This window comes from Mytilus californianus, unplaced genomic scaffold (genome assembly GCF_021869535.1).
Source record: "Mytilus californianus isolate M0D057914Y unplaced genomic scaffold, xbMytCali1.0.p SCAF_3, whole genome shotgun sequence".
NCBI lineage: Eukaryota > Metazoa > Mollusca > Bivalvia > Mytilida > Mytilidae > Mytilus > Mytilus californianus.
The window spans coordinates 116,683,255-116,707,982 of record NW_026262679.1 but is presented as its reverse complement, the minus strand read 5'-3'; the positions used below and the strand labels follow the sequence as shown (position 1 = coordinate 116,707,982).

At 31.5% G+C, this 24,728-nt stretch overlaps 1 protein-coding gene across 1 annotated transcript in view; it reads right to left on the bottom strand.

Annotated features, from left to right (window-relative positions):
- The window catches only part of LOC127735916 (angiopoietin-1 receptor-like), a 119,318-nt gene that overhangs the window by 30,015 nt on the left and 64,575 nt on the right, over positions 1-24,728 (bottom strand). Inside the window, exons 3-6 of the mRNA XM_052246355.1 lie at positions 14,885-14,971; positions 4,188-4,250; positions 2,246-2,330; positions 1,438-1,604 (exon numbers count right to left, since the gene is read on the bottom strand). Coding sequence (XP_052102315.1) covers positions 1,438-1,604; positions 2,246-2,330; positions 4,188-4,250; positions 14,885-14,971 — 402 coding nt within the window. The remainder of the gene's footprint in view (positions 1-1,437; positions 1,605-2,245; positions 2,331-4,187; positions 4,251-14,884; positions 14,972-24,728) is intronic.

Below are 24,728 nucleotides of genomic sequence, written 5' to 3'. Positions count from 1 at the left end.
TACACATAAATTTTTAATCCATAACATCAAATCAAAATGACCTAGAATAATTGTCATTATACTATTGCAAGTGCTTGATTGTTTTTTATATTTATGTTTATATTGGGTTAAATGACCTTCGGCGGTCTTCTGCGGTTATCTCGATAGATGATTAGATGGCCAGTAGTCTACAAACTACGCACGTTATGCTGATATATAAAAACGAGTCCATGCATTGTTAATTGTTCACTTAGGATTTTTGGTCATTTGGGTACACGTTTCAGTATATTATACATCAAGTATTAGAATTTGGGCCAAATTGGTGAACATGCCTTTAAAGGCATTCAATAAACAATTAGTCCCAGGAAATAAAAACAATTGAAAGCTATGAATACAAAACAATTTTATCAACAGATCTGCATTAGGTACAGTTGGGATCAGTTCTAACCCCTTTTAAGAACTGTCAGAATAATACCACTGTTGTATCTTAATAACAGATCTACCATAGACTGAGTGACATAAATAAGAGAAGATATCTAAATATGATAAAGAACAGTAAGCTAGATTCCCTCTGTAAATAACATATCACATACATTTTGAATTAGAGAGAAATAGTAACTGGACTCTTGATCTAGTTTTAGTTCTATTTTATCTCCATGTTCATAATCAATTTTTGAACAAAAATAAATATTTTATTTTAAATAATAATTCTTAAGCAGTGAGGAATATACTTCTAATATTTCCGTGTTAAATTAATGTGAACAATAATATAAATACAAAAAACTATAAATATAGTTACAGCTGTCCAAAAATGTTAGATATACTCATCATAGATACCAGGACTATGATTTTGTACTCAGACGCGCGTTTCGTCTACAAAAGACTCTTCAGTGACGCAGAGGTAGAACTGTTAGGATCGGTTCTAAGGAAGAACTATCAAAGTCTGTTCTAGGGCAGAACTGTTCAAACTGTTTTTCAAGATAAGAACTGACTAAAACTGTTATCGGCTAGAACTGTCTAAAACTCTACTCGGTTAGAACGGTAAAAAACTGTTCTAGGTAAAAACTGTCCAAACTTTTCTAGGTTTAAACTATTTTAAGGTAGAACCGCTCCTATTAAAAACTGTTCTACAGGTATAAGCGCTACTGTTCTACAGAATGTATCTAGAGCAGGTATCCGGAAGTTCCTGACAGATTTTAAGAGATGTAATTACTGATCCTAGCTGTACTTGGACATTTCTTTCCCATAAAACATATAAATAGAACTTTCATCAAAAACATACCAAATCTTTTTGACTTTTAGCAAAACGTTCATATATCACTGAGAACAAATATTATACATTGTGAGGTTTTCGTACTCAAAGTACACATATCAACAACTAATATAATGAAAGTTAGATCAATTATTACCATCCGTTCACCACAAATCTTAAAATGACAAAATTACAAAAAATATTACCTGGCCGAGAGTTTTCCACGTCTTAGAAGACTTTCCACGGATTAAAGAAACAATAAACACTATGTTCCTGGCATATTTTGGAGCAACGTTCCAATTTAGAAACACTGTCACTGTGCCTTTGGTTGCAATATGCTGACAGGTCACTCTTACAGATTCTATATGTACACCTATAATGAGTGAATAAAAACTATTGAATATAGTTATATGCATTACAACAACAGCAATATCAATTAAATATTTAAAGGAGATTAGTTTTACATTATAATTTTTAAGGAATAACTAGTATAAAGGATAAAGGTAGGTAAAACTCGTTATATCTGACTAGCTAGCTGCCATGTTTATACCTATTTATCAGTCTCGAAAATTCCAGCTGAAAATTGTTCTGAAATCACATCACATACCCATACCATATCTTGACATTGTTTACTTCAGCTTTTTATGGTTTATAAAGTGGTGAATTTAATATGAATTTTGAAAAAAAAAGTTGTGTTATCTTAATTCTAAAAGGGGGAGATACCAAAGGCAAAAAAGATAAACTACCTACCAAAGCCCAGGGTCAACGCATCCACGTCAAATGATAAATATGTTCAACTTAGAATTTAATCATAATTCATTATGGTGTTGATATTCAATTGTTAAAATAATGCTAGCTATAACAATTTGCTTTTGTATGCTGTAATATGTTGATAAGCTTTTCAACTTCGTACTTTATTTGGCTTTTTAAACTTTTTTATTTGAACGTCACAGATTAGTTTTTAGAATATTTGACAAACTTAAGACTATTTGCACGACACTTTATACTACTTACCACTAGTTACACTAGTAATCCCTGAAGAATTCCAGTTTGTCATCAAAACTTCACAACTACTCATACAGATGATCCCATGCCGCAACTTGAAATAAAATATGATTCAGTCAATTAAATCAGTATCTTAAAATATCTTTTGAACATGCGCTCGTGTGGAATGGTCTTAACTATCATTTTTGTCATGTATTTTTAGTTTTTTGTGTCATTGTAAATTTTAGAAATGCTCTATACTAATTTTTAACATGAGTAGGCATTATATTAACCAATATCATTATACTGAGAGTAAGCGAGGTGTATAGACTGTTGACAAATATAATGCCTACCCATGTTAAATTGAGCATAGAGTATTGCATGATATGATTGATTCGATTCTAATAGTAAAACTTAGAACTTGTGTACTTCAAAGCGGACATATAAACCGTTCGAAAGCAGTTTCATACACAGCAACACCATAAAAATGTCAATGATTATATTCTTTGTTGTTTAAAATACGATTGGCGTTCAAATTCTATTTGTGACGTAACACATGTGCACCTCATGTTCTATTGTAATTTGAACATTTCTTTGTTTACAGGGCGATAGAGGAGCATCATTCAGAATGACAAACACCAAATGCCCATGAAATCCTGACTAGCAATTAACTGTTTACTATAATTGGTCAATTGTTTTTGAGAGGAAATAAATAGAAAGGGACCATTCACAAACCTTGAGTCGAAGAATGAAAATCAACACCATGGTCAAAATAAATATAAAAAAATGAATTACAAACTTTGTGTAAATGTGTTAACGAAAGATGAGAAAAACACTGAATCCTTGCAATCTAATACGCCAAGGTATGGATAGAGATATACAAACGAAATTAAAGATAATAGAACAACGATTCCGTACAATTTGAAACGTCTAGGTATGCAAAAAAGAGACAAGAACGAAAGACAATAATACACCGTTTCCTTAAAACACAATGCGTCAAGGTATGCATTCCTAGACCAGATAAGAACGATAGATAATAGAACACAGATTCCTAACAATATAATGTTCAAATGTATGTATTCTCAAAGAGACAAAAATGAAAGATAATAGAATATAGGTTCTTTACAATGCAATGCGCTAATGTATGGCTAGAGAGATACGAACGAAAGATCAAGTTATGATAAGAGAAACATGAACGAAAGATGATAGAACGGCTATTCCTTACAATCTAACACACCAAGGTATAATGGCTAGAAAGACATGAACGACAGATAATACACCAACGATTCCGTACAATATAAAACAGAGAGACAACAGTGTAAAATCATTGACAAGATCTTTGACAGGGCACTATTACGTCTACTGATTTGCATCCATTCCGAGTCCTGCGAGTCCAAAGTTATATTTAATGGTACGTGTCAAGTCTACTGTTACTGTAAAAAAGAGGTGAAAGATACCAAAGGGACATTCAAACTCAGAAGTCGAAATAAACTGACAACGCGATTGCTAAAAAAACAAAAAAAGACAAAAAGACAAACAGCACACAATACACAACAAAGAAAAGGAAATACTAAGTATCACGAACCTAACCAAAAACCGGGGGTAATCATAAGTGCTTCAGAAGGGTAAGCAGATTCTGCTCCTCATGTGACACCAGTAGTGCTGCTTATGTAATTTATACCCAGTGATAAGTCTAATTTGATTCAGTATGTCACATTAGTAGGAAACAAGGATGGGATTGTGGTTACGACTATTGGAACATATCCATTGTCATCTGTGGAACAGATATTTCATGCGTTCAACCAACTCGTGATCGCGTCAGCATCATAAATAACAAGAACAGACTAGAATATTATTTAAAAACTGGAATTTTGGTGACATGCGACAAAATGAAACTTTGTTTAATATATTTTGTTTTTCTTTTAAATTTCTGACTTTTATCATGCTTAAATAATCTTCAATTATTACTCACACATATTTCTTTACAGGTTTTTCCTTGTTCAATGTTTGTTACATTTCCACATGGAACCATGCACTGTAAGAATAAAGAACATCAAGATAATTTGTGTTGCTTGATTCTGTTCTATATACACTAAAAGTAACCCAATTGTGTATGCTTTCCCCATTGATATACACTTAATGCGACTAAAAGTAGATGTGCAATATAATGTTCATGAAACAGCAACCCAACACCATTGTAGAATAGAACAGGTATATAGAGATCAAATTACCATGTGTCTAGAAATGTATCTATGCATTCCGTTCAGATGATCTCGAACAAGTGAGAATAACACTAATGTAATTAATGCAAAATACATTCTATATGAATCAGAGGTTGTCCTATCGGATTGAATGTAGTTTATGTATCGTTTAAAAAACACTTCAAGGGTACCAGGCTTACAATTTTTAAGCCAGACTCGCGTTTCGTCTACACAAGACTGATCAGTGCGGCTCGAATTAAAACAGTTTGAAGGCCAAATCAAATACGAAGTTGCAGAACTTTAAAAACAAACATTCCGAACAGTTGAGAAAAATACTGCTAAGGCAATTTATATCTGGAGTAGAAAGACCTTAGTGCTACGAATAATTTAACATTTTATATACAGTAAATGAAAAGAAAATGAACATATCAATGATATTTCATGTCAACACAAAAGACTCCATATCGAGGAAACATTAAACGATAGAATTGGTTAAAATTTATTGCTTTTAATAAATACTTCAAATAAGGGGTCACGGGCCTTATTTTCTTGAAAAATCAGGAAAACAAAAAACACAAATTGTTCTATCAAATTCAGTATTTCTATTATTTAAGTTATGAAGTTTTGTATTTGTTTTTATAAACTAAATCAATAAAAACTTTTAGAATGAAACCAAAGTTAAGCTCTATATATGTTCAAGTTGGCCTATCAGTGATTAAAAGAGCATGAGCTATGATTTAGACAAAAATTAAAATGTGATTTATGTTTCTCTTTTATACATTTATAAAAGCGGAATGTTGAAATCAATTTCGTTCAATCTCGTCACAATAGGCAACATAATATCGCTGATGTATTACTGGCTTGAAAGTCAATAATTCAACCTCATTTGAATTCGTATAAAGTCATGCAATTGCAACCTTTGATGATACCATTAACTAGAGATGTGACACGCATGTGCAATGCTTGTTTAGTCACAAATAAATCATTGTCTGTCTATAGTCTCTATATTTATGTTTTGATCGTGTCATTGACCGACAACAGTCTGACAATGCTGATACATTATAACGAGTCCATGCATTGTAAATTGTGTATTTTGGAAAATTTGTATTTCTTATTAGCATGATTAGTATGTTAAAAATCAAACATGAGAATTTGAGTCAAATCCCCATTGATTTGACAGCAAATGTCCCTTTAACTATTATGTAACAGTTATTAACCATTTCATGCCTTCTTTAGTGTAAATCACCTTAGCCTTTGACCACAAACATAAATTGTTTTATCATCATTTATCTTTTTTTTTTAAAGTGGAGAAGATACCAATGGAATGATAACTAATATGTTATAAGTAGTTCGTTCCGAATATGTTTTGTGGATTGTTTTCTGCCATTCAAGGATAAGACTTTCACTAAGCATAGCTATTGAAATAGCTACACATATTCAGTACCACAGACACAATAATCTGACACAAAAACAAATTTCAATAGTCAAATTTATATAAATATCTCGTTAAGACGGACAGAAAAACGGTATCATGTTTGATTTTGACGTTTTTGCTCACACAATACATGCCTAGTTGAGTTCAAATCGATTATATATTTAAAAAACTATTGTCAGCCTATTTTCTATCCCATGCATTTGATAAGAAATCTCTCCTTTGAATCTTCTTCCCCTTTCGTTAACATTATTTGATTTGACAAGATCAAACTGTTACCAGGACAACGATTGTTTTGTAATTAACATGTTTCTATGATAATTCATAATTTGAAATCAATTGCTTGCTTCCATCAAATTGTAGTTAAACGTACTGCTTTTAATGCACATTTAACATGTTTAAGAGCTCACCTTTAATATAAACCTTCAATGCTCGAGGAAGTATTTATACATTAAAGGAGCATTTTAAATAACCAATAAAGCCTAGACAGGAAAAGAACAATCGTGTAATATCTGAGGCTTTACATAGATGCAGTAATTTCTTTGATTGTCATGAACTGTCTACCATGGTACCTTGAATTCGTACCAATTTATGATATTGATGATGATGACGGATGACTGTTAAACATCCAGTGGCAAATTAAATGCATATTAGGGACGAGAACATGTTAGTGTAATATGAATATTAACCCTGCTTTGTATTAGGCCGACACCCTTAGCCGAATATTTACAAAGATATAACTCCACAGGAAGAACTATCGTCCTATCCGGACACCGAGACGACAGGTCTTTGCTATTACTCCGTAATACCGCATACGAATCTAACGTTAATATACGGATAACAAAATGAAACTCAGAAATTGAAAAATACTTAATACCAAACAATACGATAAGGTCCACGTTTAATGGTCGCACATTTTCCTTAAATTTTGAAACTGATATAAATTGAAAAACTAACAGTATTATCTATTTAATTACATGAAAAAACCGGTATGCGGTATTCAGTACGTAGGTGAAACTGGACGCCATTTATCTAAACGCACGCGAAACACCTTTATCGTTTTAGAAGACCCCATAAATTTAAAAGTATCATTTATCAACACCCTAAGAAGCACAATCATCCTATTAAATATTTAACAGTTCAACCTTTAGAAGAAGTAAATTAGCAACCCGCGGGGAATCTCATACAAAATTTGTACGATCACGGAAAATAATTGAATTAAATTGGATTAAAAAATTACAGACAGTCTATCCTCTCGGTTTTAATGATAATATCATTGAAATTGGTAATATAGCAAGAACCGATTCTGTTAACATTTTTGATATAGTGTCTGAAAGTGTTCGTAAAAGCCGTTCTCATTGACGTAGAATAAATCGCAATCGAAGAAAATTTCGTACTAACAATACAAATATTTCTGACCTAGTTGCTATTTCAAAAATCATTCCTTAGTAAAGGACCTAAATATCATCCCCCGTCAATTATCAATTGGAATGAGTGTCGTAACATCATCAACGACACACTTCGTACTTACTGTATAAAATGGATAAAACGAGAAAAAGCTGACAAAAAATCCTGAGATTCTTTTTTAATTCAATAATGAACATAGTTGATATTCGTATTAATCATTTTAAGAACATTTTACTCCTAACAACAACCATAATAACCCAATTTCTCGTATCAAACATAAGCTAAAAAACTCGCCAGGGAATTTGTTTTTGTCCCAGCTGATAAGGCTGCCAATAATATCATTATTGTTTGACGTAAAGTTTTTATTGAGGTTCTGCAAAAGGAAATCACGAATTCACCAACATTCCAACTGACACAATTTTCGGAAAATGACATTTGTAACAAACATGAACTTTTAGCTACCTCTTTTCAATCAGAACCGAATATCATGAAAGTTCCAACTATGTACTGGCCTCCGAAGCTGCACAAAACACTTTACAAATATAGATTTATTTCGTCTTCAAGTCATTGTTCAACCACTAAACTGTCTATTCTACTTAGTAGTACACTTGGTATAATCAAAAACCTGGTAATAAATTGTTCAAATAGTGGATTTAATTACTTTTGGAGTGTTAAAAATTCGTTCGAAGTACTTGATAAATTGCATGCTCATATTGGTGATTTCTAATCTGTTCAATTTTTGATTTTTCTACCCTATATACCACTTTGCTTCATAATCTCATTAAGAAATAATTCACATACCTAATTTATGAGACATTTAAAAAGTCATAATGCAAATATGTATGTTCAAATTATTTTATGTCATGTTTAGTAACAACAAACAAAATAACTATGTCAATTGGACCTGCTTTGATACGATAACTGCACATGCATTTTTACTAGATAACATTTTTGTTCGCTATGGAGATTCTTATATCGTCAAGTTATCGGAATTTCAATGGGGACTAACTGTGCACCACTTATTGCGAACCTGTTTCTGTATTGTTACGAGTTACAAATTATGACTAAAATCAGCAAAGACCCATCAAAACAACATCTGATACAAAAAATTATAATACTTACAGATATTTGGATGATATATTGGTTCTCAATAATGACGACTTCAGTATGTACACTAGAGAGATTTATCCTGATGAACTGACTTTAAATAAAGCTAATACTAGCAATGAACACTGCCCTTTCCTGGATCTTGAAATCTATATCTTTAACGGGAAGCTTAATACCAAAATTTACGATAAAAGAGTGGATTTTTCATTTCCTATTGTTAATTATCCATTTTCAGATGGTGACGTTCCCTTGTCACCATCTTATGGTGTTTATATATCTCAACTTGTTTGATTCGCTCGTGTATGTAACAACGTATTTGATTTTAACGAAGAAATCTCTGTATTACTGAAAAATTATTACACCAGGGTTTTCGATATCACAAACTAGTCAAAACATTTACTAAATTTTATCAACGGTACAAAGAAATCATTCGTAAAAATAAATCAACATGCAGAATTCTTATACAGTCAGGTATTTCACATCCAAACTTTTATCGGTCTTTGCATCGGCAATAAACAAATTTATTCTAAAACCATTGTTGGCATGATACGGGTTATGTTTTTTCATATATTTTATGATGGTATGATACTAATCCCCGAACGGGAGGGATTGTGCTTGATTTGCATATGATGAAGACATAATCCTTCAATCAGTGTAATTGATAATACTTATAGATATTTGGATGATATATTGGTTCTCAATAATGACGACTTCAGTATGTACACTAGAAAGATTTATCCTGATGAACTGACTTTAAATAAAGCTAATACTTGCAATGAACACTGCCCTTTCCTGGATCTTGAAATCTATATCTTTAACGGGAAGCTTAATACCAAAATTTACGATAAAAGAGATGATTTTTCATTTTCTATTGTTAATTATCTATTTTCAGATGGTGACGTTCCCTTGTCACCATCTTATGGTGTTTATATATCTCAACTTGTTCGATTCGCTCGTGTATGTAACAACGTATTTGATTTTAACGAAGAAATATCTGTATTACTGAAAAATTATTACACCAGGGTTTTCGATATCACAAATAAAGGCAACAGTAGTATACCGCTGTTCGAAATTCATAAATCGATTGAGAAAAAAACAAATCCGGGTTACAAACTAAAACTGAGGGAAACACATCAAATATAAGAGGAGAACTACGACACAACAGAAACACAACATTAAAATGTAATTCACACAGAAACGAACTATAGTATAACAATGGCCATTTTCCTGACTTGGTACAGGACATTTTAAGAATAAAATGGTGGGTTGAACCTGGTTTTGTGGCTAGCCAAACCTCGCACTTTTACAAACTAGTCAAAACATTTACTAAATTTTATCAACGGTACAAGAACATCATTCGTAAATATAAATCAACATGCAGAATTCTTATACGTTCAGGTATTTTACATCCAATCTTTATCGGTCTTTGCATCGGCAATAAACACATTTATTCTAAAAACATTGTTGGCATGATACGGGTTATGTTTTTCTCACATATTTTATGATGGTATGACACTAAACCCCGAACGGGAGGGATTGTGCTTGATTTGCATATGATGAAGACATAATCCTTCAATCAGTGTAATTGGGGTCTGGAGCTGGCATGTCCTTTGCTTATTTATGTATCATGGTCACTTTGTTTAGTTTCTTCTGTTACCTATTCTGACATCGGACTCAGACTTCTTTTAAACTGAGGTTTACTGATCGTATTGCTGTGTGTTTGTTTATTCTACATTGGCTAGAGGTATAGGGGAGGGTTGAGATCTCACAAAACATGTTTAACCCCGTCGCATTTTTTTGCGCCTGTCCCAAGCCAGGAGCCTCTGGCCTTTGTTAGTCTTGTATATCTTTTTTTTAAAGTTAGTTCATTTATATGTTTGGGAGTTTATTGTGACGTCCATTTTCACTGAACTAGAACACATTTTTGTTTAGGGGCCAGCTGAAGCCTGCCTTCGGGTGCGGGTTTTGTCGCTGTGTTGAAGACCCATTGGTGGCCTTGGGCTGTTTTCTGCTCTTTGGTCGGGATGTTGTCTCTTTGAAACATTCCCCATTTCTATTCTCAATTTTACTAATATCTGTCATGGTCTGTACGCTATGTTTGACTGGAGAACTGAATATTTAAAATATCTGTATAGATATTTAAACTAGTACTAAAAAAAGTAAATACGCTACTTTTATATTAAAATTGCATGTGCTATGATTTACCTCAAAGCGCTGCAATACTAACAAGATTTTATTTAAAACTGTTAGTCCGATCTGCTTAATATTAATATCAAATATATGATGTGAATCGCCGTTAAAGAAAGAATGTATTATTTTTGAACGACTCATTTTATGCAATGAATGCTTTTTGTATTTCCATTAAAAGAAAACGAATGCATTTTAGTTGAATTTTTAGTTCTGCTACGGATTTATTTCTGCAAAATACATTTTTATACAAATGGCTTACATCCACCCGACTTCATTTGAACTTTGATGGATCATAGTTGTCTCATTGAAAATCATATCACATCTACTTATTTTTATATGTTTACTGAAGTTAATTGACAACATTTGAAATGTATGACCCACTAAGAGCTGCAGTATTCAAATCGGATCGAAATACTTAAGATAATGAAAATTTGGAAAAAATATAACTTTGAATATCTGCCATGATCATACAGGACAAAACTTGAAATGTTTGAAATTGAAATAGAAATTGAATAATGTAATAAGCAAAGAATTGTAGAGCTTGGACAATAATTCTCAAATTTGTTTTTTAATACCAATAATGATATTATCAAAAAAAAATAAATTGCTAAAAATTACTTTCTTCATCTAAATTCCCATGTATTAAATCTTAAGGTGGATCATTGGTATATATTTCCTCAGACAGAATTTTCTTATACTTTGTCAGAATGTTGTTTTTTTTCCATGCTTTTTTCAAAAATATAATAAAAAGCATGAGTCACCGTGTTATTTTTTAAACTACAAGTTGTGCAAAATTGCCCAAATGTGCATGTTCATGAAAAAACACTTTTTTTTTCAAAGTGTTTTTTTTATCGCAGCTTCATGTAATGTACACACCTGTAACGACCCTCCCCTCCCCCCCCCCAAAAAAAAACACAAAAAAGCAAAAAAAAAAAAAACAACAAACAAACAAATAAGCAAAACAAACAAGCAAACAAACAAGCAAATAAAAGCAATAACCACCTAAAGATGTAGGTTAACAAAGGATTGTTGTGTCTTTTTTGAAAAATAGTGGAACTAACTTATATTCCATGTGTATGTACTATTTATATTCCATGTGTATGTACTATTTATATTCCATGTGTATGTACTATTTATATTCCATGTGTATGTACTATTTATATTTCATGTGTATGTACTGTTTATATTTTAGTTATTAAAGTTCGTGTATGCTTCATGCAGTGACTTTCCTATGATAAAAGTAAAACAACGGGTGTCACAAGTCTCCGAAAAACTAATCAGAAAAAACTAATGATCCCTAAGCATTTAATAAGCACACACAGGAATTAAAGTCACACGCAGATTTTAATTGGTTTCATATTGATTAAATTAATATTCTGCTTCGTGTTATGTGGTCTGTCATTTGTATGTTCGTCTTTATCCTTCCGGTTTTGATGGTTTCTGAGTCTTAATGTGGCAAATGCTTTTTGAATGCCCTCTTGATAAATGTTTTTATTTCCCCTTTTTACAACCTACTTTTACCGACTAATTGCTCAAAGCATCCAGTAATATGTTGGACGTAAATCAGAGTGGCCTTACTATTTAGGAACACATTACAATTCCTTATTTGCTTGGAATATTTAAACTCCGATTTGGATTGAAGTACTGTCCAATGGTTTAAGTATGTCCCTGTGTCTTGCTGTTATTGATTCATACCGTTTTGGACGCCCCGTTTGGTGTTGTCATTTGAACTCTTATTTATTACTGTATCGTATTTTTTTAATTGTCTTTCAGGAGGTCCCTGTTAAATACATGACATTAAGTGCTGCGTGTGACTTTAAGTCCTACGTGTGCTTATTAAATGTAGGAGAAAACAGAACACTATATCACTGTAATTCTTTGTATCTGACATCTTGAGTAGGGTATATGACCAAACTCACAATTACGTCATTGAATATTATTCAAACCGATTACTCATTTTATTCCATATTGTATATCTTCCTCCCTTTGAAATAGCTTTGATTTTATTTTGAATAAATGGAGAATGTGTCCATGGGACACAGATGAAGCCCCTGCTTGCATATAACGTTATAAAGAGGCACAACTAAAGAACGGTAAAAGTGACGCAACAAAATTCAAACTTGATCTGTGTTTTGTGGTAATTAGTATTGTGTATAAGTTTCATAACATTTGGTTTAGGCAGTCTAAAGTCAGAGAATGGAAATTATTTTTGGGACGTACACTATGTCTAGCATTATTTCTTCTGTTTTTGTGACATATTCGAACTAATCTATCTGCCCACAGAGAAAATGTAATGTTTAGGCCAGCTTGGTTTTATTCATTGTTTATTGGCCAATTACGGAAGTAAAAGAAAAATAGGATATAAAAATGTTGATTCATATCATAAAACCCATTAGGATAATGCTTTAAACTATTTCAGCCCGAACAGAAAGAAAAAAAAATTATGAAATAGAAACATCTCATTATTTACCAAACTTAGAGAATGAAACTTGTTTACCTTCACTTCTTGATACATAAAAGCATTTTAATGCCCCCGCCGCAGCAAAGAGGAGCATCAAGTGTTACGTCTGTACGTTGACGTTAAAGCAGCATAAAGTATATTACCTATTTATGTTATAACATCATACACATATTATAAACTTCATATAAGAGGAGTAAGGAATTTAAGTTGATTCTCCTTTAATAACTGTCAGCATTTTCTGTATTTTTTTTTTATTCAGAGCAAATTACTGTTTGCCATGTCTAATATTGTTTGCGTACATTGTGAGTCTATATAATGAATATTAGTCAGATGTCCGACTTTATTATCGTATGTCCATTCTTCTATTATACATGTTATAGTGCTTATCAGAACGAACGATTTCCCATTTTAATCTTGAACAAACTTACAAACTTTGGAATAAAATCAGACGGTAAATCAACATGACTGAACATTTGCTGTTGATTTTATTATGAACTAGAAGATAACGATGGTATTCATCAAACAACATCCCGCTTGAGTTAACAAGTGAATTGTGATGGGTAATTTTATTTAAACATAGCTTAGTAATACCTATTAAATTCAGAAATTGTCTGATGCACCATTAACTCAAACGGTTTGGGTTTTGAGGCTGAAACACTTTAGTAAAGATGCACAGCGATGGCAAAGCTGAACTTAGTTTTTGATAAAGACTTTTTATGAATGGTTTTCTTTAATGTACCAGACGCACCTTAAGCAGTGTTGAATAATCATGTCAAATATTACCCTACTCCTTATGTGTTTAAGGCAAAAACATTATTTTTACATATGTACTAGAATGACTAAGTTTTTGACCGTGATCGTCACTTTAAGAGTTTAAATCCTTAAAGGCGACCCACCTTCTTGTAGTGGCGAATAATCATGTCAACAAGTTTCATTAAATTTACTCATCTCTAAAGGGTTTGGCAGTTAGAGAACGGGACTGATTCTTCTACATATGCACAGGGTAGTAGCGGATCCAGAAATTTTCATAAAAAAGGGGGGGGGGGATCTGACTGCCTATGAGGTGGCACGATCAAGTCATGCTTCAGTGATTTCCTAAATAATCAACCAAATATTTCCAACAAAAAGTTTTATAACCAAACTCTTAGCAGTTTAAACGTTAGAGAAAGCATATGTGTTGTAGTATAGGTTTTCTGTCATTTAATTGACGGGGTCCTTATAAGATGAGGTGAGAGGCAAACACCTATATACAGTAAAACAACAGAAACCAGAAACAAACAAACGACTTCTAGAGGTCAACATACGGTCGTCAACAATAAAAAAGGTCTATACAACCTGTTAAGTTCTAATCAAGTTGTTAGACAAATTTGATAAATAAATCCGAAATATGTTCCGGAATGGTTAGCAATTCCTACCCCTCGAATGACCTCTGTCGTGTTGTTCATGCTAAAGTGCGATGGTATTTGATAATCAGACTACTCATCATAAATAGTAGATTGGTAGTTATATATATCTTATGATCTAACTGCAAGACATTAACAACATCATAAACTATCAATAGATTTACTATCCTTAATTATTTATGGTCTCCGAATAATTTTGACGTATTGTGTGTACCTTTCTCAACGAAGACCGTATCAGGACCTCTATATTTCTATTTCTTTTCGCTTTTGCCATGAGGCTTGCAGTTGTAATAGCATGTATGTCACATCTCTCTGATTTGTACTTCAGTCTAGTACTCACCATTTCAAAACATATTTTCACTTTTAAACTCAAATTGTTTATAAATTGTTATAAATTAATATTTCATTTAAGTCTAGTCACATTGTAGAAAAATCTAATTGATACATTAAAACAAGCACTGAACATACCGTTTTACATTCAATATTACTGCAATCACTGGCTTGGTAAACATGGTACAGCTCGTCTTGAACACTTTCATTATGCCTTTTCCCATACTGAAACAATAACAGGGAATTGTATAGTATTCAAATACTTATATACTAAACTCATATTAAAGACAAAACAGAAAACGATGTAAAAGGGTCTCCAAAGTGGGTTAAATTGAACAAGCGATAATAATAGAAAGTTCAGAGAATACATGAGAACCGGAAAGAAAGCATACGTGTATAAAACAAATGCATACATGTCCTTACTTTTTGTTTTACCTTTGAATGAATATACTATATTTGTGCAGCAATATTAAAAATAAATAAGAATTTCATTTTTATAAGACTTAAATAAAAACTTCACCTTTGAAAATAAAGATGAAATATAGAAATGAGACAGAAAAAGAAAAGAAAAAGAGAGAACAAAGAGTTCGAAAAATTACATTGTATGAAGCTAATTTCATGCACCAAATGAGCCTTCCATAAAAGGAAAAAGGTAAAGATAAATATGTATCCAATGGTTAAGGTACAAACGACCTGAGCATAATGATGATGAGCTTTGAATTCAATTAATACATTTAATATTGGTTTGTCAACTAAAAATGTTAACTTCTAACGACGTCACAACAATGCATAGGAAAGCAAACGAAAAATGCAATAACTCGCTAAACTCGTAATGTTATGGTTACAGAATAAAAATGTAATCATAAGAATTGAATGCTTATTTTTGTAATTTTATTGTGGACGTAAAAGCGTTGACCGAAGCACATTTTTAAAGCCTCATATTAAAATTGTTGCACGATCAACGCTTTTACCAACACTCTAAATTACAAAAAGAAGTATTCAGTTCTCATAATAACATTTAAATGCTACGACCACGAATTTACGAGTTATATCAAATATTTCTTTTAATTTCCTATGCATTGTTTGTGACGTAACATATATTTTAGGAAGCATATTCTGTCATTAATGCTGGATTTTATTCGGAAATAAATTTAATTTTGGAAAGCCTCTCGAATATTGTCAGCCAATCAAAAATAGGGCTTCTTATGAAACATACATGTAATATAATTATTCACATATGAAACTATGTTATATCTAAAGTTATCAAATGTTCGTCTTTAATTTCCAAAGCCAAAAGGGGATTCACACCTAATTGTTTATTTTGTTTCTTTATCGTGTTTTTCACTGATTTACTGTTGTTTTTGTTACCGAGTTAAAGTTTGCGTTATGACACGCAATCTACTTCGTTATATTCCCCCTGGTTCAAGTAAATTGACATATAAACCGACGACGCTTATGTATTGAAACATTAAATTTAATAATATTATATATATATTAGACTAAAAAACATCTATAATAGATACATATATAATGTATTTTTTCCCATAGGAAATCGTTTAAAGCCTTATACTGTGCCAATTTTACCATGAGGTATCATGAAAAATCATAGACTAAAATAAAAAGCTTCAAGACTCAATAGTTTTTGCACAAGGTCAACGTATGGGGTTCTGTGGCATTTTTCAACATGGATATGCATTTGTTTCTTAACAATGTAAGTTAGTTTAAAAAAAATATACTGCTCGTCCCTTTCTTTGAGGCTTTCCGGGTATTAATTTTGACCGATATCCAAAGGTTCTGATACGGTTAAAAGTCCTAAATGGTGTCTCTTTAAGGTAATATATATAATGTTGGAACAAGTAGGTTAACAAAACGAGATAATTTAGGTTGTATTCATTAAAAAATTGTTTCATAACACAGATTAAAACAAATTAGACGTAAAACATATTCATGCTATAGGAAATTAAAGGCAGTGTCTTCTCCGATTGATACAGACCATAACGACGGAGTAAATGTAATATCACATATATAAACCGCAAGAAGTTAAATCTATAGCGGATATACTATAAAAAGAAGATATATAAAATGACTGTGTATTCAAATAAATATTGTGAAAGCACCTGTTATAACTTAATATTATAAAGGGATCATTGCATTACAAAGATTATACTCTGATTTATGACACGTGTCATATATCATCTACGTACTGTTAAGTCCTCGTGGGATTTAAGCAAATGCTTATTCATCAAAACATATTGCTGTCTTTATTTCAATAGAAGTTCATCGTAAGAAAATGGATGGTAAACAATGAAAGATGTAGTAGTAAGTAATCAGTGTTTTTCCTTCACCAATGATTTCATACTTTTTGATTTCTTGATGTCTTTATATAAAAATTTGACAACAAACACCGATAAACAATGTCGATAACAATTGGGAAAGCAAAAGATCTGAATACGCCTTTATCGTATTATATATTTAACATGTATGGCATCGTCTATATAACTAAATAACGTTTGAGAAACCAAACAATCAGAATTAGAAATTTAACAGTGTTTTTTTTTTAATATTTACCCCTGTACACTAAAAAACTGATGATAAGCATCTACCAGACAACACGGACAACAAGGAAGATGTTACCAGTACACCAAACAGCTGTACATGTATGCTTGAGTAAAAAATCATCAGTTTTTATCATGTATTTTATATTTCATGATGCATTTTATAGAACAAAATGACTCAACTATTCTAATGAGTCAACGACTTTAGATTTATTTCGTTACAGTTATCTATCCCAGTGCAGGAATATCCACGATATCTAGTCAACAATTTGTAGTAAATATAATTTGATGTGCAAAACATCAAAGATCATTTAGTCTGACGATGTGTGATAGAGTTTGTCATCAATATGTCTATTACATTTGTAGTCATTTCTTAGTGCATTAACCATTAACCAGACAAACCTACGTCGCGTTTTACGAGAAAGTTATTATTGAATATTTATCTACTTCAGACATGTTAATCAAAAGAACATCAGATTAGTTGTATGTCTTTTAGTATGACGTTTGAGTAATGCCAACTGCATTTTCATTTCCAGTAAAATAAAAGAAAACAGTATTTTCAAATCAATTATATTTTTTTTCCGTAGAATTTCACTTATTATAGCATGTTTTTTTTCAAACTTTTTACTTAGGTTTTTACGTTATGTTGAAAGTTGTATCTATCTAAGGGCGCATGAATAAGCTTAGATCTCTAAAGTGTCTTTCGTTGATTATCTTTAATTTAGATATTTTATTTTTTTTAATGAAATGTACAAAATATAATTATAAAAAAAGAGAGAGAATGAAATGATGATATTACTTTTGCACATATCCAATTTGTGGAAAAAGAAAGTAAAAAAGTATGTTCTATACCGACAATAGACTCAATAAAAAGATAAAATAACATTACACATTAATTTTAAAATATGATTAAACAAGAGTTCATTTGCTTGCTTCTAATAGTCCCGTTGTCTAATACAATCGTGCTGTCGTGCTTATTGCTGGATAAGCAAAACGTGTCTGACTATTAAGATGAATACATTGACATATCATGATGGCATTATTAGAAAACAAGTTACAAGATATGAAAGGATTATAATTATAGTCTAGTTTGTCTGTAACTTATAATTATAATCTAGATGGTTTGTAATTTTAAAACATATTCACCTTGAATCAATTGTAGGATATAAAATACACCAAAGGCATAACTCTTTGCTAGATATGAATAAAGATGTCGTACTACCAATTCAAAACCCCTACCTAGTCAACCAAATCTTAATTTTCACAGCTCTACCCATTTTACATTAAATTTATCTTCATGACAAATGTATGTATCATGAATTGTATATATATCACCTGTCTATAAGCAGTTTTCAACCCATGTCTAAAGTCTTGTTGTGATACACTACTAAAGAAAACACTATGAAAACCATCAGTAAGCATTCTTAGTAGCTAGCACATCTACTCTACAATTTAACAGATTCTTTAATTGTAAAAATAAGAAGATGTGTTATGATTGCCAATGAGACAATGCTCCAACAGAGATCAATAGGTAGACAATTGCAGATGATCCTACGGTGAGAGCCAGTTGTTGTTGTGTCATTACTTTTATACTGTTATATATGTATCGCTTATGCCTATCCGGCTCTGTCTGTAATTTGTATTAAAGTCAATTGTTTTTTTGTAATTCAGTGGTTGCAATTACTAACTCTATATCTTAAGAATTGTAATTCAGATTATTTATTTGCTCTTAAATTCTTTCACTTCTTTGAAACTTGTTTGTTGTAAGGGGGTTTGGGTTGTCAAGAGTATTTCACTTAACTACGGCTTTTTTGGTTATCTAAAACCTTTTTGAACTATTCTAATAATTTTTCATCGCTCCTAATTTTAATTTCAACAGGATTATTTACAAATCCATCTGGAACCAACAAGATACAACTTATATAGTTGCCACGACAACATGATAAAACAAACTGTTCATAATCTCACTGAAAACGAGTGCACTGTTGATGATGAAATAATTCTCTCGAACCTTAAGCTTAATCTTGAGCTTAATGCAGAAATGTTTTGTAAGCATTGAAGAAAGTAGGCCTCTGCAGGTATGTAAAGAAAAACAACAATTTAATGTCAGCTTTACAGTAGGTGATAGCAACGTTAGTTAGAGTAAAACTACATAATCCATAACGTTCTTGTCTTGACATTTGCTTATGGACAAAATTAAAACCGTAGTAAGGTGTAAAATGAATGAACTTAGAAGATTTGTGTTCAAAGCTTAAATTAAAAATGAAATAATCACGGAATTCATCAAATTATACAGTAATATATATCTTTAGACCACGTAAAACATTTCATTATCGAAAACATCGCACCACACTTGAAAGTTCGTCACAGAAACGTCATCTGGGACAGTTGTGTTACAAATATTACGCCACTCTACGGCAACTATAAGGCTACAACCTTCCTATTGTGTCCTACAAGAAAATGCCATTCCACATAGAAAATTGACAGCAATCTGTCAATACATATCCTAATTAGGAAAAACAACGAAGCACCGCTCGTAGCTGTTTCATTGACACTACGCGAGACGATAAAAGTGTCCAAATTCACGACAACGAACTTGAGCAAATATTTGCAAATATTTGCAATCAGATCACAATTCGTCGAACCATCCATTATTAGTATTTTATTTACACAATGGATGCTGATCATGCAGAACGCCAAGACGGCATCCAACGTTCAGAAGGAGACGGGCATTTAAAAGTGCAACTTTATCTTGCATTCAGTGGACTGTGTTATCATTTATATTGACATTTCGTACTTTATAACATTGATTCATCCCATGGTATGATTGTAATTTAATGAGCATTTTTCTGTTTTACATCATTTGTCCGATAGGTTTAGGGAATAAACTTCAGCACCTAATAGTTTTGTTCTATCTAAACCCAATCGACGGTCAAACTTATTGAATCAAGCTAACACAGTATTTTTTACATGTCAATACCAGTTACAATTAACAATAAATTCAAATAAAACCAGCAATAAGACTAAAACAGCATTTCAATGAAAATAAGTTTCGGCATTGTATGTTAATGATTTAATCTTAAAAAGTCCTCAAAATTACGTTAAAAAAAATTTGCGTCAGGAACAAAACAAGGCCGAATGACATTGTGATAGAACCTTTTATATCTTTTAAAAGAGAATCATCGCATGTGTAATACTCTGAAATCAAACTTCATGAGTCATTAATTAAGTATTGATGGTTTGTTATCCAAGACATGTTAATCTGTTTCAGGCCATAATGTATAGCCTGTACTTTTATAAGTTCTCGTGGGATGACCAGCGTTGATTTAATGTAAGCGAATATTGCTCAATCAAAATTTCGATGTCTGTCTTATAACAGATTGTGGTCTTAATTTCAAACGAAGTTCGTAAGAGGAGAAAGAATGGTAAACAATTTAAGATGCAAAAGTTAAGAATCATTGTTGACAATACCTTTTCTTTCAACCGTTATTTTTCAAATTTTTAATCTTTTATGATGTTTTTACCTATCGTATCCTCTCATAATTAACTGTAGACAACAATCATCGAACAACAAAATTGATAACATTTGAAAAAGCAAATGATATGAATCCTATTATCAAAATGAAGTTCATCTTTCTTTATATTTTATAATCGTGTGCTTGAACTAAAAATAAGTAATAGTGCATTCTTTATTTTGAAAGCGACGATAACCTAGTATTGTTAGTTATTTTATACAGATTTTCATGATGCATTTATTTGTTATTTATCGGACAAAATGACGAAACGATTGAAATGTATACAATGATAATAAATATATTTACAAGAAAAATGTTGTCAAACATTTCTTGATTAAAAAAAAGTAGAAGGATTTTTTAAATCTTTTTATTCGGTTTTTACGTTATTACGAGACCTGAATCTAGGGCACACGAATTATCGTAGATTTCAATCGTTTCATTTGATGATGATCTTGTTTTCGACATTTCAAATTTCTTTGGACCGAATGAAACATGGAAAAATAGAGAATATAAAATGATAGAAGTAAATTAGACATTTTTAAACACAAAAGAAAGAAAACAAAACATATTTGAGACCAAATAATATCTAAAAGGTAAAATGCAATAGAAAATGTATTGATATGACTATGAATAAAATTATTATGAGAGTATTTTCTTGTTTCGAAATGGTTTCTTTGTCTTATGACTGCAATTATCTGACCATTATGACGTCGTTCCTTGACAAAAGTAAAATAACAAATATACTGAACTCCGAAGAAAATTCAACACGGAAAGTCCTTTATCAAATGGCGAAATCAAAAGCTCAAACCATTTAAATATAAGAAGCGAAAGACATAGTATGGCTATAATTACAATCTAGTATCTTTGTATTTTGAAAAAAATTAACTATGAACATTTTGATGAATCAAAAAATATTCAGCCTAGAATCAATCGTAGGCTATGACATACACCAAATTCATCATTTCTTTGCTAGATATAACTTTTAGATGAGCGATATATGTCAATAATAACTCATCAAATATACCAGAATATAATTTTGAATGCCAGACGCGTGTTTCGTCTACATAATGTTCGTGGCGATCGAATCAAAACAGCTGAAAGACCAAATCAAAATCAAAGTTGAAGAGCATTAAAAACCAGAGACTCATAAAAACCAAATACGACTGAAGAAATCTTTGTCATGGAGTAGAAATCCCTTAGTGTTTTGAATGATTGAAAATTCACACAAACGAATATATCAATGATATTTATTTTAAAACACAAGTGCTGCCTATTGGACAAAACGTCCGCCAACAGTCGCATCGACCAAGTGGTTTAAAAAACTCATTAAAAATGCCAATGTGTTAAAATATTGTTGCTTGTATGCCTTTCCATATTTGCCATTTTTATAATAGTTCATTTTAATTTTGTAATTCAGTAACTGCAAACACCCTAATGTATATTTTGAAAATGTTTATTCCAATTATCAGTTTGTTCAGTTTTCTTTGTTCGCTGAAACTTGACAATTTATGTTTTTATGTGTATTGGCGTCTTTGTTTTTCTTTTCGGACTATGCTGTTTATTCATTTATTACAATACAGTTTCATTTCAACATGATCATTTCGAATCCCAACTTGAATCAACAAGATAAAACTTATATAGTTGTTACAAGATCACAAATAACCATACAGATATTGCATAGTAACAAGAAATATATGATAATAAGTGCACTGTCAGTGATGCAATACTGTTCATCAGATGCACTCGAAACTTTTGTTTAATGCAGAAACGTTTTGCAATTTTTAAACAGAGAAGGTCTTAACAGTCAAAAACCATATAATGCTATCTTTGTATTAGGTATATATTTGTATAAGTGATGTCAGCGCTTGTCAAAGTTCAACTGCAAAATTCTTGAAATTACAAGAAATGCAATAATCAATAATAATCAACTGATAACACAATATGTACTCCTTTCATCATGTATATCACAGGTTTGTACTCGTCATTGTAAGTGCATAATGTATCTTGGTGTGTCTCTGATTTTTACACTTTCTATAAGGCAAGTGTAATTGACAGGAGTAAACGGAGTTAATAAACATGGGTAAGATTCATGTACAAAGCTTTACATGACAAATATTCAATAAAATTAACAATGGTTTTAAATTATGATTAGCATTGAAGCTGAAAAACTATTTTTCTGAAAATCAATTTGTAACAAATGTATATTGAAGACTTAGACGTCTCAACTGCGTTTTATACTAAACAAATGAATTTAGATTTCGGAACAAACGTAGATTTTATGAGGGAAATGTATGCTAGATATCAAAAACCCTTATAACAAAATAATACACTTTGTCAAGTTTACAACTGCTGTAATAATATACATTCATGAGGTCTTAAACATTGCATATCCGACTATAGCATACCAAAAGCTTAAGGTACGGTATAGTAGGTCTCAGTGAATGATAATATATATAGGGTATCTGTCAATGCGATTTCGACCCAACTACACAAACTACCAAAATCCATTTAGAGGACAACATACAGACTACAATAACATACACGTTTCTGTTCAATATTTCGACATTTACATCAGGCCGAGTCTTATGAAGGTGTAGATAAAATGAACAGTGACTATAAAAGATCGGCCATCCATACCATATAAAATAAGGAGATGTAGTATGATTGCCAGTGAGATGGCTATTCTCCAGAGACCAAATGAAGTAGATTAAAGCACATATAGGTCACTGTACAACCTCCAACAATGTGCAAATCCCATACCGTATAGTTAGCTTTACTTGACCCGACATTCCATTATTATAATGTGGAACAATTCAATTAAAAATTTCAGTTGCCTTATTTATGCAAAATCATGAAACAAAAAGAAATATAACAGGTAACAACCAACACATATAGAATGATGCGGGGTAGAGCATGTTTGTTAGCATTCAATAAATCCGAAAGAAACACGACCTTCTCCAATGCCAATATATAAATACGGTATTCTTATTATTATTTCTTAAAAAAATAAAGATAAGAGAAAAGAAACAACCAACGCAGTTACTGAATTTGCACAGGCACATGAATATGTAGCAATTTTAAACTATATTAAAAGGTTCATGAATTAAGTTTGTGTTAAAAGATGTCCTCGTCTTAAAAGGTAATGAACCGAACAAGGAAGTGTTACTTTCTTTTTTAAAGTACATACCTTTGATTTATTCCTTTAGTGTCAACAAAATCCATGTTTTCGGCCTGAAACATTTTATCATTGTTCAGAAACTGCACTGTCTACATGATTAATCATTTTGTGACATGTACATGTGTAATTCATGTAATAGATCTTCAAAAATATTTGTTTAAACAAATAATATTTTCAAATCCTTTGAAATTTATAAGAGGTTATTGTTTTACTGTAAGAATTTTTATATTGAAATTGACTAATCCACATCAATCTCTGACGAACATGAGATTAATGACTATAATAGAGAGACGAGTGGAAAAGTTCTATTTCATAATAAATGATTTATCAATGCGATATTTGCCGTACTGCATTATTTGCATACATTTTGATAAGGTGTAGTTTAGGGATTTAGATTGCCAGTTTTGTATCTTCTTCACCATTTCTAATACAATAAGAGATAATGTGGGATAAAACATTAAGGTCGACTGGTTAGAGTCAATGTTAAGCTGGAAAAGTAACAGCATGACTAAATTAAAACAAATAACAAAAACATAATGACAACAAAACATAACAAAGAAAAAAAAATGGCCCACATCATCATCAAAACAACTGGGTTTGCACTCAAGTATTATAGAACCGGAGGCAGTTCTTGTTTACTAGAATAGTCTTCAATATGTACAACGCTATGTTTAATCATATAAATTATTTATTTAATGATTAATGTTCTGCCTAGTTAACCTAACCATTGTAAT